This window comes from Pinus tabuliformis, chromosome 8 (assembly GCF_031772625.1).
Source record: "Pinus tabuliformis cultivar Carrire ecotype Pingquan chromosome 8, CPIR1, whole genome shotgun sequence".
Lineage (NCBI taxonomy): Eukaryota > Viridiplantae > Streptophyta > Pinopsida > Pinales > Pinaceae > Pinus > Pinus tabuliformis.
The window spans coordinates 1,593,712,377-1,593,730,062 of NC_142294.1; the positions used below are offsets into that span (position 1 = coordinate 1,593,712,377).

At 36.6% G+C, this 17,686-nt stretch overlaps 1 protein-coding gene and 1 pseudogene across 2 annotated transcripts; both read left to right on the plus strand.

The window, feature by feature from the left end:
- The first annotated feature begins 10,512 nt into the window (after nt 1-10,512).
- On the plus strand, nt 10,513-14,139 carry LOC149242153 (putative pectinesterase/pectinesterase inhibitor 51). Its single transcript, XM_089367644.1, has 2 exons — nt 10,513-11,276; nt 13,912-14,139. The coding sequence occupies exons 1-2, from the start codon at nt 10,748-10,750 to the stop codon at nt 13,995-13,997; spliced, it is 615 nt and encodes a 204-aa protein (XP_089223770.1). The 5' UTR covers nt 10,513-10,747; the 3' UTR covers nt 13,998-14,139.
- Nucleotide 14,140: 1 nt separating this feature from the next.
- LOC149242154 (ABC transporter G family member 29-like) lies at nt 14,141-17,480 on the plus strand (annotated as a pseudogene). The gene is made up of 6 exons (XR_016245698.1): nt 14,141-14,248; nt 14,348-14,756; nt 14,912-15,202; nt 15,741-15,824; nt 15,924-16,057; nt 17,422-17,480. The product of XR_016245698.1 is annotated as an ABC transporter G family member 29-like (transcript).
- The last annotated feature ends 206 nt before the right edge of the window (nt 17,481-17,686 follow it).

A 17,686-nucleotide genomic window follows, 5' to 3' on the forward strand; every position in this document is an offset into this window, starting at 1 on the left:
TATAATCATACCTATCATAGGTTCTATAATTCCTTTCCTTATGTCCAACGCTTGTGAATGAAAAACAATGACTAAGAAATATAATTTGGTACCTGGCTAAGAAATATTGTCTTGATGAAACAACTCTTCTAAAGTTTTTGTAACATCCCAGATTAAAAACTCATGTACAAATATTTAAATACCACAGATGATGGGACATGTATTCCAAGATAAATGGTGGGGGAAACATCCTAGTGGGTGTTGATTCAGTTTATTATGGCTAAGGAAATTGGAAAGGCAATGGCTAAGGCTTTGGAAAGGCATGAGGAATTAATTGGCATTTTATTTATGAAAATAATGGAAATTAGGAGCAAAGGGAGGTGAAAGTCACAGGTTGCATGTGAGGAGGAAATTGAAAGAAAATAATGGAAAATGAAGAAAATAGAGACCTCATTAATAGAAATACTTCTTGAGGATTAGTGGAAAAGATGTGATCAATTCAGTTTTGGAGCTCTTTCATTATTCTCTCTCTCTCTCTCACTCACTCTTGGATACTTAGAGTTTTCTTGGAGCATTGTTGGAGGGTGTGGCATACTTGAGATTTTGGAGGAAGAAGGAAAAGGAAAAGTAGGAAAGTGCAAAGAGGCATCGGGATCATCAGCTACATTAGATTTTCTTGCAGGTACCTAGTTGCATGTATTTTTTCTTCTCTAGTTTTGCTATGCATGACATATGCATGTGGATTTTTGGTTATGATGTAGCCTTGGTTGGAAAAATGTTTTGGAGCCCTTGGTGGGTTGAGTTACTAGTCCTAGAACCTTGGTTGGACAAACGATCTAGAGCCCGATGGCAACTATGGATTGAGTTACTATTCCTGGAGACTTGATTGGAATAGACATTGTAGAGCCCTAGATGGCTTGGACGGAGACCAATCTTGTGATGGTTTTCTTGATATCAGCCCGCGAGGTGGAATTATTGTTTGATGGGTTGAGGTGGATGGCCTCTGGAAGCCCTGGATGAGTTTTGATTTATGTGTTCTATGATATCCCACGTTCATGCTTGGAATATAGCACGGGGGTGAATGACTGAAGAGAGATTTGGCTCAGCCATTCTATGATTAGGTGGAACCTGGAAATCCCATCTTGGGTTTGGATTTTTCATTATTAATGAAAGATGATATTTCATGGTATTTCTATGAGTATTTTGATGGATTATATGTGGTGTATATGGATGTGATTTTAGTGATATTTTTGTCCCTATTATGATGGTTATATGTATATGTTATGATAGCATCTATGTATGGCTCTCAACATGTTTTTACTTCTTTGTGAATGGATAATGTGTTTATGAACAAATAGATGGATATGCACTGAATGATATGAGGAATCCATGGTTCATAGTGATGCTTAGATAAGTACGAGATACCTACACTTAATTCTATTTTTTACACTTCTAGGTTACATGTTCACGCTATGTTTGATGAGATGCCTGTCATGTCTAGTAGGGGTCTGGCTAAGGTCTTGATCATATCATTGTTTTTGCATCATTGTTTTCCTGTAATTTTCTTGATTCTAAGCATTTATTCCAATATGGGCAGAGGCTTGGGCTTTAGGCTTGAAATACTGGATCAAATCCCAGAGTCTCCAACATAGCACTGAGAATATGGATCCACAGTCACTGGAACACAAGCCTGTGAGAGAAACTTTCGGTTGCTTGTTGCATGAATGTCTTGTCATTGCATCAACTTTAGCTTTAATTAATCTAAATGATAGGTTAACTCAAGGGTTGGTCACTTGGAGTGGTGGATTTTCTCCTTAGGGTCTTCAGGGAGGTTTGTATGTTGTGTTTCCATCAATTCAATTTCCTTAAGGGTACCTAGAAGGCTTAATCATATCATGGTATCCTATCATCACATGTTTACCCCACCTGTTCGTTTGCTTGGGTAGATGTGGGAGAAGGGTGTTATAGAGTGGTATGAGAGCGTGGTTGCACTCTCCTTGAGATGTGCGTTGAATGTTGTTTGCATGTGTGTTCCTTATGCATGTCATCCATATGCTTGTTTTATTTTCATTTGTGGTGATGTCACCATGTGAAGGTTGAAGGCGTTTTCGTGGAGTATGTCTTCATGTGTGTATGGTTGATTATACATTGTTATGCACGTGAGTATTCATATGCTATCAAATGCATGTGATATAGTTGTTTTTCTCATGCATGAGGTCATGATTTGTGTAGTGGATATGATCATGCAATGATTACTAGATTCTAGCTAGAATGGTGTGTATATGATTCTGTACTCATGCGTTATATGTCTATATGTAGTTGTTATGCATGCATAGTCTTGGTTATAGTTGAGCATGAATAGTAGGTAAAAAATTCCTTGTGAAGTCATTGTATGAAAATTTAGTTCATCATGATGTTACTGATTGTTATGATGCTAATTTGTTGGCTGAGATAGAACATGAGATGCAGATCATCATAATGAGAATGCAGCCTTAGACTTTGGGGAAAGAGAAGATTGTCATACAGGTATTGTATATTTGGCATGCATGTATCTAAGTTAAGGATTGTCATATGAATTAGGATTATATACATTATGTTTATGTAGACGTCTATTAATGGTATGGTTACATTCATGACAGATGTTAGCTGATTAGAGTAGTTATATCCACATGTGTCATATAGTCAAGAATAATAGTAACCTATAGTTTTATGCATTTCTATTTTTCTTTTATATTAGATAACCTGATGATTATGTTATGTGTTGTTGATGACTATGTTATAGGTTAAGCCGTTGTTGTTATATTACAGTTAGCTTGACGATTATGTTATATGTTGTTGATGAGCATGATATATAGATTATGGTTTTTATATGCTAGTAACTTGATGATTAGGGTTATTACATTAAGATATTGATTCTATATGTATCATGCTAAATTGGATTGGCCTATGGATATGGTTAGCGTTATGACATTTAGGTATGAGTCGACTTATTGTGTTTCAATTTGTGTCACTAATCTAGACTGATCGTACATATGTGGTTTCTATGAATAAATGATAAATACTTATGAGTTTATGATGTGAACATGTTAGTTAGTTAGTGTCATGGATATCATGATCTTATTTATGTTTGAGTTGACATGTCGTAAAGTTATATCTTACTAAATATATTGATTTTTCACACAAGATAACCTCCCCTAAGGTACACTAAGGTATGAGTTTGCTTATGTAGTATACTTGATGCTTCATTCTTGATTATGTCATCTATCTGATGTTGAGTGTTTGGCATCTATTATGTCATCTAGTTGATTTATTTAATGGGGTATGTTTGCAAGTTGGTTGAATGCTTGATGAATTTCATAACATGAGTATGCATTCCAATGATCTTGCTTTAAGATGGTTTAGTAAGACATATATGTTGATACAATTGATATGTACTTTAGTGTAGTAGGTGATAGTTGTAGCATTATGTCTAATTACTATTAGTTGACTATGGATTATTACATGATTGTTTGTAAAAGCTGATCTCAAATTGATAGATATGATTTTATTGATATTTGGAACATGTGGTTAGCATGTGTAAATAGTTGCAAGAAACATGTTCGGTATTAGTGTGACAAGGTAACACTTGATGTGTTTATATAACTAACAGTTGGGTGATGTGACAGTACATAGTGAACCTTGATTGCAACCAAGAAAAATTGTAAAAGGAAGGAATTGGACAAGAATTCCTTTGGCTATGTTTGGAAACCCTAATTTGAAATGAATGAGTGCTTTAAATATAGTAAATCTTCTTAACCTTGATTTTGTTTGATATTATGTGGATATGTGCTAGATTCATGAACATGTACTTGGCATGTATATTAGCTAGTCTTTAGTTATAGGTGGATCTTTCAAACAATTAGAGCCCCTGAAGAGATGGTGTGGATCTGTTCAGTTGAAAGAAATGTGCCGGCATGACAAGATAAGATAACCAATGTATTGTTATATTTATTTATGTAATGACAGTTATGTGTAGATGGTAGTATGATCGAGGGGTTTGCATGCAAAGATATTGCCATGAAATCTTGAAGAAGGTTCAGGTTGAGCATTCCTTGGGAACCACGAGGATTGAGTCATGGTGTTTGTTTCTAGTCTTGTGATTTTGGTCTTTTTGTGATTAGTTGTGCTTGATTATGATTTAGGAACATGGTGTTACATTTTCTTTTTTGCTTTGGAGAAGATTCAATTATTTTTTGATCCTTGTATCTTATTTAAGTGTTTCTTGTATATATTCTAGGTGTAGTATCTCTTCCAAACTCATCCTGGTTTCCTCCCTTTCTTTAATTGTAGTTGGGGTTTTGAGGAATATTAGCATGACTTTTAGGATTTTCTTCAATCTTATTTTTCTGGTATCCTAAATCTTGCATCTTGTTTATATGCAATGTCATCCACATAACCAAAATCATTTTTTCATAAGGTGATCATTCACTTCAAAGAATATCATCCAACATTTGAGAAAATTTCATGTTCTTGGCGAGCTTGTCTACTTCATTCCTTAATGAAAATATTTTTTCTTCAAGATTCTCACAATTTTCTTCTTTTCCCTTCAACTGTATCTCCATAGCTTCTTTTGTTCTATTAGCTTTATCAAAATAGATTTTGAAGGAAATGGATTACCCAAATGTGTTCTCTTGCTCTTTTAGTTTTGGGCCAACTTCTACTTCTAGCTTCTCATAAACCTCAATCTTTTCCTTTAGCTCACTTGAGATCATTTCTTCTCACTTTTTTGCTTTCTTTGGTTCAAATATTAGGAGGAAAACTTATGTTTCATCAATGATATGACTCTCCTCTTCAATGATATTTAAACACTCTTTAGGCCTTATATTTTGTTGTCTGAGCCCAACTACTTATTCTTTAGTAACCACACAGTTTGCTTCAAAATCATTGGCGTAAGCTTATTCTAGAATTAATTGACTCTTCTAATTATCTTCATCTTATTTAAGATATTCTAGCTTCATGTTTATGGAGGATACTTCTTTCGGTGATATGAAGTCATGCCTTCTTGAATTTTCCATCTGTGTTTCTGAGGTCTACCTTCTAGCAAATAAATTGTGTCTAAAGGTATCGATTTTGATACTGATTGCTAGAAACACTAATATGGGGCTTCAATTAGTTTTCAATTTTTTCCTTAGATCTATAATAAATAACCTCTGGTCCTCAACAAATCATTCAATGAGTTTTCATCTAACCATACAACATTGAGGTTTGTGCCTTCAAGCTTGTACATATATTGACTTGGATCTTTACATTTTATCTCCTAGATGTTAGTTATTTTTATTTGATCAAAAAGAGGTTTTCCCATCCATCACTTTAACTTTCTTAACTCTTATTCTTCTTTTTTCAACTGTCACTACTAGGCTTATTAAATGTTATAAGCGAAGGTCTACCCACTTGGAAGCTTGTACTCAACTATCTAGATTTCCTTCTACTCCATAACGATTTTTCAAAACACTTGGACCCAAAAGGACCTTTAATACATTGAACTCCTACATCATGAAACCTATTAGCATTTTCACTAAATACTTGCCTTATCCGCTCCACATTCCTATCATAAAAATTACCCATGATAACCTCATTCTTACTACACCTCTATCCAAAATATGGCTCATACCTATGATCGCCCTAAAATTATAACTACATGAAATAATAACACCCTTAACACTACTTTAGCTAAATATATTCAACCTCGAAATATCCATCCTATAATCCTCTAATAGAGGTTGATCACCTCAAATATCAGACTAGAAATCATTATATAACAAGACTACAACTTCGACAAAAAACTAGAATTGAAATCAACCTTCAAAAATTTAGAAACCAACCTTAAAAATAGACCTAAATTTAACCTTAAGTGCAATATCACTTGGCCCTCAACCCATACCTGAATTTTGTCTTCAAAAAACTAGAGATCAACCTTCAAACTAGGTTTGAACTCTAGCTTCAAACAGTAGAGTTCGACCCCTAGAAAAGACCTAAAAATTAGCCTCAACAAGCCTAAACTTTATCTTCAACAAGTTTGAAACTATACCTCTAGAATAGCTTTGTAACTCACCTTCTAACCAAGACCATAAACCTTTCCAAAGAGTGTTGAAAGCCCTTCCAATGATGTGCCAAAAAAACCTTCCCATAGAAAACCTCTCCAACTCAACTTCACTTCACTCGGTGCTTGAGGTATGAACCTTAGAACTTCTCCTTCACTTTCTTAAAAAATGTCGAGTTGGCTAGTGAAAGTCTTAAATTCCTCCACATAACAAGTATTTATAGTGCATTTGACCCCCAAAGGAAAGGTTAGCATGCCCACGAGCTTAGCAGACTTTTGCACTAGTTGGAATGACTCAACAAGTTGTATAAAGAATATTTCAAAAATTGCTTCTCCTCAAACATGAGGAATTAGAGGGGGTGCCACATACATTGGAAAGATATCGGAGTAAGTTTTCCAACCATATATATTATGTTCCCATTTGAGCTAGGTAATTGGAGAAAAAATCAATTCAAAGATAGGGTATCTAAATGGGACATGAAAAATCTAAAAACTATATTTCCAGAATGTGTATCATATATCATTGGAAAGGTATTGAAATATGCTATTTGACTATGTAATTTTCTCTTTCATTTGAACAACCTTTGACATTAACAATAATCATTATCAAAAGTAGTAATATTTTTAATATTATTTTGATTTTGATCTCCTCCTTTATTACCTAATGGTCCAAGAATACTACATTCTTATGCCACCCTCGGATGAGCCCAAATATAGAAATTTAATTTACAGTCTGTGTTAATTATATAAAAAATGTAACATTATAATACAATACTAAAAGTAATATTGATATAAATGCATTTATTATTTTATATGAATAATTTTTTTAGTTTAATATTTTATATAATAATTATATAATATTATAAATAAATTTAATTATTAATACATTTAGTAAAATTTTATATTGATTATTGTAATTAAGTAACAGTGTTTGAATAATGGTATTTATCTCGATATTCGATATTTTAAGTAAATTAAATGTTATTTCAAAATTCTACATACAATTCATTTAAAAAATTAAATAATAAAATTAATTGTTTCTTAATATAAAATATTTGAATATATTATTATATTATTTCATCACTCTCTAAAATTTGTTGTGTTTTACCCTACATCTTAGTGCCTTCTTGTTCAATGCAAACATTGATAACATCTATGCCACCACATCCTAGAGCATTAATGGCCAAGGTTGGGTGGTGATTTCACTCAACATCTCATTCAACTTACATTCAATGTGAAAGGAAGGGTGGTAGATGGACAAGACTTGGGATTTACACCGTGCTTAGGATTTGGATTTGGGAGTTAAATCATACGGGAACCTTCATTCTAGCTCTTGTCATGCTTTATGGGTGGCTGATCTATGTTACCTTCCCTGGCTTCTATTATAAGCCTCTATTTCACTAACTAGTCTTTGTTGCGAGTGTTTGTTATTCTTTTTGGCCTATGTTGCTAGCCTTGGTTGCACTTGCTAAGCAACGAAAGTTAAGAACATTAGAATTGTTGACATAAACACTTCTGACCTGATGGCCATGGTTCGAGAAAGAGGTCATGCTAGGAGAGTAGGGTCTGACCAAGGGCATCAACCTCTCACACCTTAGCATGGTTAAGGGGTGAAGAAATTTGATGAAGACATGCCTCAGCATATCAGATGCTTGGTCACCACTATGGAACTAAAGAGCCCAAGAATAATGGAAATGGTCACTGAGTTGTCAACAACTTGTTGGGTCATCGTTTGAGGGACGAAGAGGAGGTCTTATGTGTTTCGTAAGGTATAATTATGGACATGAAATTCCATCTAGTCCAAAATCATTTGGCTTTGAGCGTCATGTTAGGAGCTCATGGAATCCATTTCCCTCCTCCTATCTCTAGCTTCATCCCATTCTCTACAGAACTTGAACCACTCAGACTCACTCTTTTAAGGATTCAGGCTTCCTACCCTTAAGATCTGAGGACCTATGAAAACAAAGGAAAAGTAACCAGGTAGCCCTAATGTTTTCGGCCTTGCGAAGAAAGTGAAAACTTCAACAAACAAGGCCATTGCTATAAACAATCTGAAAGTTGAATCTTCGCAGCAGAAGGTCAACATTGGCCTATACGAAACATTCAGCAAGTGTGAATGACGTATATAACAATTAGAAAGCTAAAATGACCCTTTCGAGTATATATGCCACCATGAATAAACGTGCTAACAAGATCCAAAAACATCTTTTCCATAAATGTACTCTATATAATGTTTTGAAAATCTAATAAAAATTTACTAAAAACACAAAAAACCATCCTCTTTAAAAATCACCAAAAAAATATCCATTTAATTACGCCGTAAGGCGTTTCCCTCTGAAATCAACTCCCCTCTCTGCCTACCTGTCATCTTGTAAGCCACACGATTATATGTTAGACGATTGCAACAATTTCAGCCGTTGATCGTTGATTCAAAAGGGTTGCCCAAACGGTTTGGGCGTTTCATTTGGCATCGGATCGAATAGTTTCATCCAGGTAGTTGAACCGGGCTCTAGTGCTACATGCGTCCCACTAACCCTCTCATTCCCTACCTGAACACTTTCGTTAGGCACATCAGGGCATATGTTTCTGTTGGACATTTTATAGAAGAGCTCCATACCTTCGTCCAACTTCCCTTCTTTGCAAAGACCGTCCATCAGAGTAGTAAATGCAATAACATCAGGGTTATGCCCTTCGTTTAGCATCTGATACAGCAGTTTCTTGGCCTCTCGGAGCTTACCTTCTTTACACAGTCAATCCATGAGGGCAGTAAATGTGATTGTGTCCGGCTTATAACCCTTATGTAGCATCATAGCTAACAACCCGAACGCCTCGTAGGTTTTCCCGATCTTGCAGAGCCCGTCTATTAGGCTACTATATGTAAAAAGATCGGGAACCTGTTGTTTGCCCACCATTTCTTTGAAAAGTTTGACAGCGTCCTCCATCTTGCCCTTCCTGCAAAACCCTTTGATGAGGGTACTGAAGGTTATAACATCTGTAATATAGCCATGTGTTTCTATTCCTTCAAACACTTTGAATGCATGATCCAGTCTACCTGTTTGACAGTGAGAATTGATGATAATGTTCAAAGTTATCAGATCTGGAACAATCTCTTTTTCACCCATAAGTCTGTAAATGGACAACGTTGATTCATGTCGACTTTGTCGGACTAGGGTACTTAAAAAAAGGTTGCAGGTCATGAGAGAGGGGATGTATTTAGATTCAGCTGAAGGCAGATGCTTGAAGGTGGAAGTTCAAGGGGTTTTGCCTGACAGATGTACATATGTTTCTGTCATTCAGACATTTGCAAGTTCAGTACTTCTGGATGAATCAAAACACTTTATTACCAAAATGTAGGAAGCAGGGTTTGTGCCTAATTGTTCATCATTTTGTGCTATTATTGCCGCCTATGGAAGATTGGGTCGCGCTGCAGAGGCAGAGAAGACGTTTGAAAAGATGGTTAAAGCAGGTGCGGAGCCAGATGTTTTTGTTTATGCTGCCTTGATAAATTCATTTGCTGAAGGTGGATGTGTGGAAGAAGCTATACGTTACTTTCAAATAATGCAAAATGCTGGTTTTGCAGGGAACTCTGTGGTGTATAGTTCTTTGATTAAGGTTTATAGTAAACATGGTCTTTTGAAGGAAGGACAAGAAACGTACAAACGCATACAGGAATTGGGTGTTGAGCCAGATGCCTTTTTATCACGCTGTATGCTTGACCTTTATGCTCACACTGATATGGTGATTGAAGCACAAGAAGTGTTCAAAGTCTTGAAGGGAAAGTAGCAGGCAAATGAATTTTCTTTTTCCATGATGTTGTCCTTATACAAAAAGAATGGAAGGCTTAATGAAGCCACTGAAATTGCAAAGGAAATGTTAGAATCGGGATTTCTTACTAACGTTCTTTCTTTTAATAGTGTCATTAGCCTGTTCATTGCAGATGGAACTAACATTGCATGTGCTGGTTGAACTCCCTGTTTATCTCATGCTGGAGAGATTACCCGCTCGAAACCCTTCGCAGACAGTAGTGATGGCTACGCTGGAGTTTCGATTTCCTGATTCACACAGTTGCCCTACAGATGTAGCCTTTATCATGCCCTGAGGTGTTTAATTTAATGTTTAATTTAGATTTTAGCTCAATTTCCCATGTCTAATCTGAGTTAAATTTACTGTGATGTGTAGGGTTCCTCCCAGGTTGCCTGAATCCATCACGCAAACGACTTCCCTACTGAATCCGAAGACCCCACAGGAAAATTTCTATTCTAATGTGGAGCGTAAACCCTGGTAAGTGACGACTGACAATTGCAAGAATGCGTAAACCCTGGTAAGTGACCACTGACAATTGGAAGAATTCGATTTGTTCTCCGGTTAGGGTTTTACAATAGTTTCCTTATTTCTGCTCTTGGTTGCTCTGCAAGGTGTTATTTCTGCTCTTGGCTGATATGCACGGTGTCAGGCCCTCTACCGCGAAGGCTAATTTTAGCCACAAGAACGGGGTTGCCTCAGGAATAACTTGGGAATCTGGTCTTTTATGTCCTTCACCATTTCAGGTGCTTGCTCACATTCTGCTCTTTATTAGGTTGCTTATCTGGATTATTAAACCTTCAATTCCTGGAGGGTGCCATAAGGTATATTGCCAAGAGCAGGACTCAGGAGCTGAACCCGAGGAATATTAAAAACGTCAAGATCTGGATGAGCGCAGCGCTGAGTCATCAGAATGACTGCAATTCGGCTCTCAAATATGTTAATACTACCCAGGCAGTTGGAAGATCCATGCAAGAACTCATTATAGTTATGAACTTCACTAGTAATGCTCTAAGCATGGTCGATGCTCTGGATACTTACGGGAAGAATATGGTCATATGGAGGCCTCCCAAAACGGAGAGATCATTGAATTTATCTAGCACTGCAGATTATTCCCATCATTTCAATAAAATTTTGGGTGTATCAGAGGTAAATGAATTGGTTCCCGACGTTACTGTTTCGAAGGATGAATCCTCCATGAGCATTCAACAAGCTGTGAACAGTGCACCGGATTATTCTGAACGGAGATTTGTGATACGTATCAAGGCTGGGGTTTATGAGGAGATCGTTAGGATTCCTCCCAATAAGACTAATATCATGTTTGTGGGCGATGGCATGGATAGGACTGTGATCAGGGGGTCTATGAGTGTGCCGTCCTTGCCTGGTGTTCCCACTACATATGACTCTGCAACTGTTGGTAATACTCGTCCTGGTTCCTCTTTCTTCTCCTTCATACCAAGTTAATTTTGTTTGCCTGAGTTTGGTTATGGTATTGTGTTTAATGATGGTGTGATTCCTGGCTGATTTTACATGCCTGAATTCCATGTGTTAGACCTATGAACCAAAGGAATCCTACTGAAGTAGTTAAAACCTCTTTGATTTGAAAAGCAAATACCCATTAAGCTAAGTAGGTTCCCGAATCCCTTGATAGTTCCAAGAACAAAATGGAGGTGTATTCTACAACCTGAGTTGTGTCCACTGCCCCATGCCCCCTGCTCCCACCAAGCGTGTATTGAATCAAATCCATGCATTTGGTACATTTATGATTTAATATGGATACTGGACTCAGTGTGCAGCTTCAGAAATCCCAAATACATATTTCCAGTTTAGCTTCAGAAATCCCAAATGCATATTTCCAGTTTATCCAAATAACATAGTGTTTTGGCTTTTGTCAATTTTACTCGAAATCCAATGAGCTGAGCTTTACAGCCTCTAAGAAAGAGGGAAATAGTCATAGACACAATACAGCTAGAAAGGTTCAGGCTGTCTATGTAAGAGGGAAATAGACACAATACAGCTAGAACTATAAGAGATGGCTTCTTATTTCAATGCTTTGAGTAAGCATCCCTGACTATGTACGGGAGATCGTCTTTAGACCAAGTGTTGACCCTGGCTGTCGAAAAAGTGTCTCCATCGTAGGCTTTGAAGCTCCATGGATACTAGCTTGTGCAACATGTTATTGTTGCTACGAGGTAGCGTAAACTATGTAATGTCTTAAGAGCAGAAACGATTCATCATGCAAAAGGGATTAATAAAGTTTAGTAAAGAAATAACTTTTTTGAACTTTATGGTTTTATGCCATGGTCCTTTTATTGAAAGAGTGGTTGTCAATGATCAAGTTTGGTGTCTTGAGTCCCTTCTTTAATATTATTTTATAAAAGTTGGCCCTTTTCCTTTGCCTTCAAATTGCAAGGAAGATGGTATTTTTGAATATGCAATTCACATTCCTACAACGAACTCTTAAGCGTGTCTTCAACCCAGATTAAATTGCTTGCTAGGAAATGTTGATCTAGAAATCATCAACAAGAATTCAGATGGGAGAAGAGAACAGTTGAAATCCAAGATTGCTTTGAATGCACTCTGTCAATTGCTAAAACAAGAACAATGCTTTTCTTTAGATTGTGGGTTGTTCAAGAGAGGAGAACTATAATATTTATTTCTGCAGATTCGGTCCTCTTAAGGCATTTAAAACAGAAAACATTTAAAGATAGTTTTACATTTTAAGGATAAAATATCTGGAACCTTTCATCATGACACCTGTAATGTCATTTAACAGGCATTGAGCTTTGCAAGTTTGATCCTCAGGTTACACTGCAGTAGAGCATAATTTCCAGGGTCATACGCTAAAATTATAAATTGGATCCTGGGGTTCTGCTGATAACTATACAAGTATGTATATGTTATTTTCAGAAAGAAATGGTTTCCCCTGTGAAATCATCTCCAAATCAACTACAACAGTAGGGAAGGTTTACTCAACATCTCAATTGCAAGCTCTCTCCACGAGAGGAACGACTGACAAATGATGCAAGGTAAGCTTCTGAAGATGTAATCTAAGGTTAGATTTTTCGATTTTCTTTTGGATTAAATTTAATATGGTTCATTTTTTTTAAAATGGGTCCCACGATGTCACCTTGCTGAAGCACCACTTTTCTTCCCTTAAAAGCAAAGATTAGCAGGTTCATTGCTCCCTATACACTGACAAGGAGCAATGCATACCTCTTGTCCTTACTGTAAGGAGCAATGATTGCCTAATGCCCTTCAGCAGAAATGACCTGGTCAAGCTTTTAGATTTGTTCATTTTTTAGGGGATCACTTTGAAGAGGTTTGAATTTTCAATTACCTCATCTAATCACTTGGTAACTCGTACTAAACTTTGAATTCACTAGGACAAAGGGTCTAGAATCATCCTCTCCTCTCCTCTCCTCACCAAGTCTATATAATGAATTCATTCCTAAGGGACAGAAAGAAAGCTCTCTCTAAGATTTTTCAGTAGCATGTAATTATCTCTCTCTGGAGTGGCTTCATTATATAGACTTGGTGAGGAGAGGAGAGGATGAATCTAGACCCTTAGGTCTTGCCATTGCCAGCCCATAGCGCTTTCCAGCCTTGTTCTTTCATCACTGCTTTTTCTCATAGTAATGATAAAATTCAACTATTTTGATTCATTGTAATGTATGGTTCAAAATGCTGGTATGAAAAATATATGACAAAATACACATAAAAATTGAATACACATAAAAATTGTTACAGATGTATAGTAAAGGACTGGAATTTCCCTTTAGATTCAATTTATTGTTTTTATTCAATAATTATTTACTGGATGCATATAAAAATAAAAAACAATGTTTAATCCTTAATTTTTAAACAAAAATATAATAAATTTAATTAGATTGAACATTTGCAAGGCACTTGTTTAGAAAATCCAATTCTCTTAGGTTTGGGCAGATGCAAATTCAGAATGCTTATGACTGAATGTTGTGACTAGAGGAGAGCTTGCTTGTTGGATTCTCAGGCATATCCCTTACAAAGAAATAAGTCATGTTTTGCTGCAGAAATACCGTCTTTACTTGAAGAGACTGAACGGTTCGATTCCGGCACCATATCCAGTGGCTTCGTTCTAGAAAGGAAGATCTTTTAGAATCCCATCAATATCAATGTTTAGAACAATTTTCACTGCCCACTCTGAAGGGCAATGCATTTGGACACCTAGGTAAAACCTGATAATCATGTGTGTAAAGCAATGCTTACTGAACAACACCCTCCCAAACAATCCCAACTACAATAGCATTCTTTCTTTTTTTGCAGCTGCTGTTGATGAAACATGGTGGTCAAATTATATATGGCGGTCCACTAGGTCGCCATTCAATCCATGTCATAGAGTACTTCCAGGTATATGATTAATGTTTGCTAATGCAGCATATGTTATTAAGGCATCTTACAGTTTATTCAAGTCTCATTGAATTTAGCAACTTGAAATGTCCTGGACAGGCTATTGAAGGTGTGACAAAGATTACTGATAAATGTAACCCTGCAACATGGATGCTAGAAATCAGATCTAGAGCTGTTGAGGAGCGCCTTGAGATAGATTTTGCTGAAATTTATAAGAAGTCTCCTCTTTTCCAGTAAGTCTAGATCAAACGCTCTTATAATGCCCATAACAGATTTCAAAGAAATATGAATATCATATTCATGGATGTGCTATGGAAGAAAAACGGGAGGTTATATTGAGGGGGATATACATATCTCTGGTTTTCCAAAGGTACAGGAGACATTTGCCAGGGTTTCAGATTATTGCGAGCAAAATGATATTCACTTTCCTCAGATAACAGTATGAGAATCAGTAGTGTTCTCTGCTTACTTGCTCCTTTCACCAGAAATAGATACCAAGAGCAAGCAGGTAAATATTTATGGTGATTTTAATCTTAAAAATATACTCATGATGCAACAAAAATGTTGAGAGCCGCTTATGAACCACCTGTGGACTTTAATATAGTTTCTTTCTTTCATTCTTAATATTGGGTTTCCTAAGATTGAGATTGTTCTATTTAACAGATGTTTGTGGATGAAGTGCTAGAGCTTGTAGAGCTTGATAGCTTAAGAGACACATTGGTGGGTCTTCTTGGTGTGACTGGTCTATCAATTGAGCAATGGAAGAGACTAACCATTGTTGTAGAACTTGTTGCAAATCCTTCAATCATATTCATGGATGAGCCGACATCTGGTCTAGATGCCAAAGCTGCAGCTATCGCGATGCATACAGTTAGGAATACAGTGGACACAGGCCGAATTGTAGTCTGTACTATCCATCAGCCAAGTATAGATATTTTTGAAGGATTTGATGAGGTAAGATACATCTATAACTCCTTACAGGTTGTTAATATAGCCAAATCTGAAATTGCGATCAGAAACCCACAAAAAAATATGAAAGCATGCATGAGACCACATGTCATGGAAGGAAAAATATTTTTCACTAGAAATCCAAACCACTAACAATAATCATAGGGGGCCAATTGGTAGTGATGTATCTAGAGTTTGGAGAGCTATATTTAAATTTCAAATCCAAGGCCATGGAGTAAAATATTTAATATCAAAGGTCTTCAGCAAAATGGCTAGTTTTGAAAAGGTTATAAGATGGATTGTAGGAAGAAGTAGATGGTTCTGTAAATTTCTAGAAAGGAAGATCTTTTAGAAGCCCACCAATATCAATATTTAAAACAATTTTCACTGCCCACTCTGAAGGGCAATGCATTTGGACACCTAGGTAAAACCTGATAATCATGTGTGTAAAGCAATGCTTATTGAACAAAACCTTGCAAATATTTAATGATGCTTACTTTCCCAAACAATCCCAACTACAATAGCATTCTTTCTTTTTTTGCAGCTGTTGTTGATGAAACAAGGTGGTCAAATTATATATGGCGGTCCACTAGGTTGCCATTCAATCCATGTCATAGAGTACTTCCAGGTATATGATTAATGTTTGCTAATGCAGCATATGTTATTAAGGCATCTTACAGTTTATTCAAGTCTCATTGAATCTAGCAACTTGAAATGTCCTGGACAGGCTATTGAAGGTGTGACAAAGATTACTGATAAATGTAACCCTGCAACATGGATGCTAGAAATCAGCTTTAGAGCTGCTGAGGAGTGCCTTGAGATAGATTTTGCTGAAATTTATAAGAAGTCTCCTCTTTTCTAGTAAGTCCAGATCAAACGCTCTTATAAGTCGCACTCACCATTGCTTATATATTTTCATCAAAATATATATGTGTATATCTTTATATTTTTGTTCTACTCTCCAATTTTGTCCCGAATTTTTTCCTTATCCTTGCCCAAAACTTGGCCTCCCCGAATTTTCCTTGATTATGCATCTGGTAACGCTTGGAGGGAGTTGTGCTAAACACCATCTCTTTCTTTAAACTGTTAGAAGCCCCCCAAATGCCCTGTTTCTTTCTGTATCCATGTATACCACTAGGCTATATGTGTTCTCTGTGTTGGTGAAGTGATAACATGGAATTTAAATGCCCTACTAGGCTACATGTACTGTGCTGTCAAATTGGCCCCGTGAAACTTGAAATCATGATAACTAATTTGGAATTGCGATTTTTTATCTGCTAACACTAGAGTGCTGGGACACACTCATCATCAAGCTATGTACACCAGACTTCTTAATAAATGAATAAACTGTGGTCTAATTGTTAGCAGGTCTCATTTGTCTAACTGTAGTTACTAGCCATCAAAAGCACAGAAAAAGATTTAGAGCTAATGCTAAATGTGTATTAGCAGGGTTTTGCTTGGTAGAGTTTCTTTGACTGCTGGACAGGGCACCATCTATGCTGATTCTTGTATTGTAGAATCTTCTTGACAAACAGTTTCCCTTGAAACCTGAGACAACCTTCTAACTCAACTCATATGTCTTTGACCTGGGAGGGAGGTATTATTATATGGTACCTAGTAACATCATACTCCAACTCCACATCACCTGGAGTCATCTTTCTTTTTCGGGTCTGGAAAAATATTGTCCCATAGTTTAGGCGTTCCAAGCATCTTGCTAGCCCCTTGCAGATTTCCTCCCTCTTCCCAGTTTTTCTGGATGGACGACAAGGGTAGTAACCAACTGCTCGCTGAAATACCAGCTGGTAACCCCAAGGTATTTAATGAGATTTTCTCCCGTGAAGGGCCACCCACCCCTTGGGATATAAAATCGTGTTATTTGTTGTTGTTATTGATATGGATGAATAGTTTATGTCCTAGACTTCCTTTTTATTCCTCATATCCTGAATAATAATCAATCAAGATGGTATCGTATGTGCTGCTTCAAAAAGAGAGATTTACAGAATATATATCTTGTCGAACAAGTCATAAATGACTTCTGGTTATTCACAATTGAAGTTGGGTGGTTGTTTAATCCACAATCCAATCTATTATTTTTCTAGTATGCCTTCCCTTTCCTACTTCTTGCTACCATGGATCGTCGAAATCAGTGTATCGCTTGCTTGCTTTTACATTTTAGAATTGTAACCCACTACGGCTTAAAGTTACACAATTAATTTCCTTTGCAGAACTTGAAAAGCACATACCTGATGCACATGTTTTGATTTCTATGCCTTTCCACCCGACCTATGTGACAACAGACAGGATCAAGAAGGCAAAGAACTTAAAGCTTCTTTTGACAACTGGTATTGGTTCTGATCACATTGATCTAAATGTTGTAGCAGCCGCTGCTGTGACTGTCGCACAAGTTACAGGTACTATTTCTGAAAGTATACCGCTTGTCACTGCCCTGTTCACACTATGGACATTTTGGTATGAACAAGTTTCTGCAAT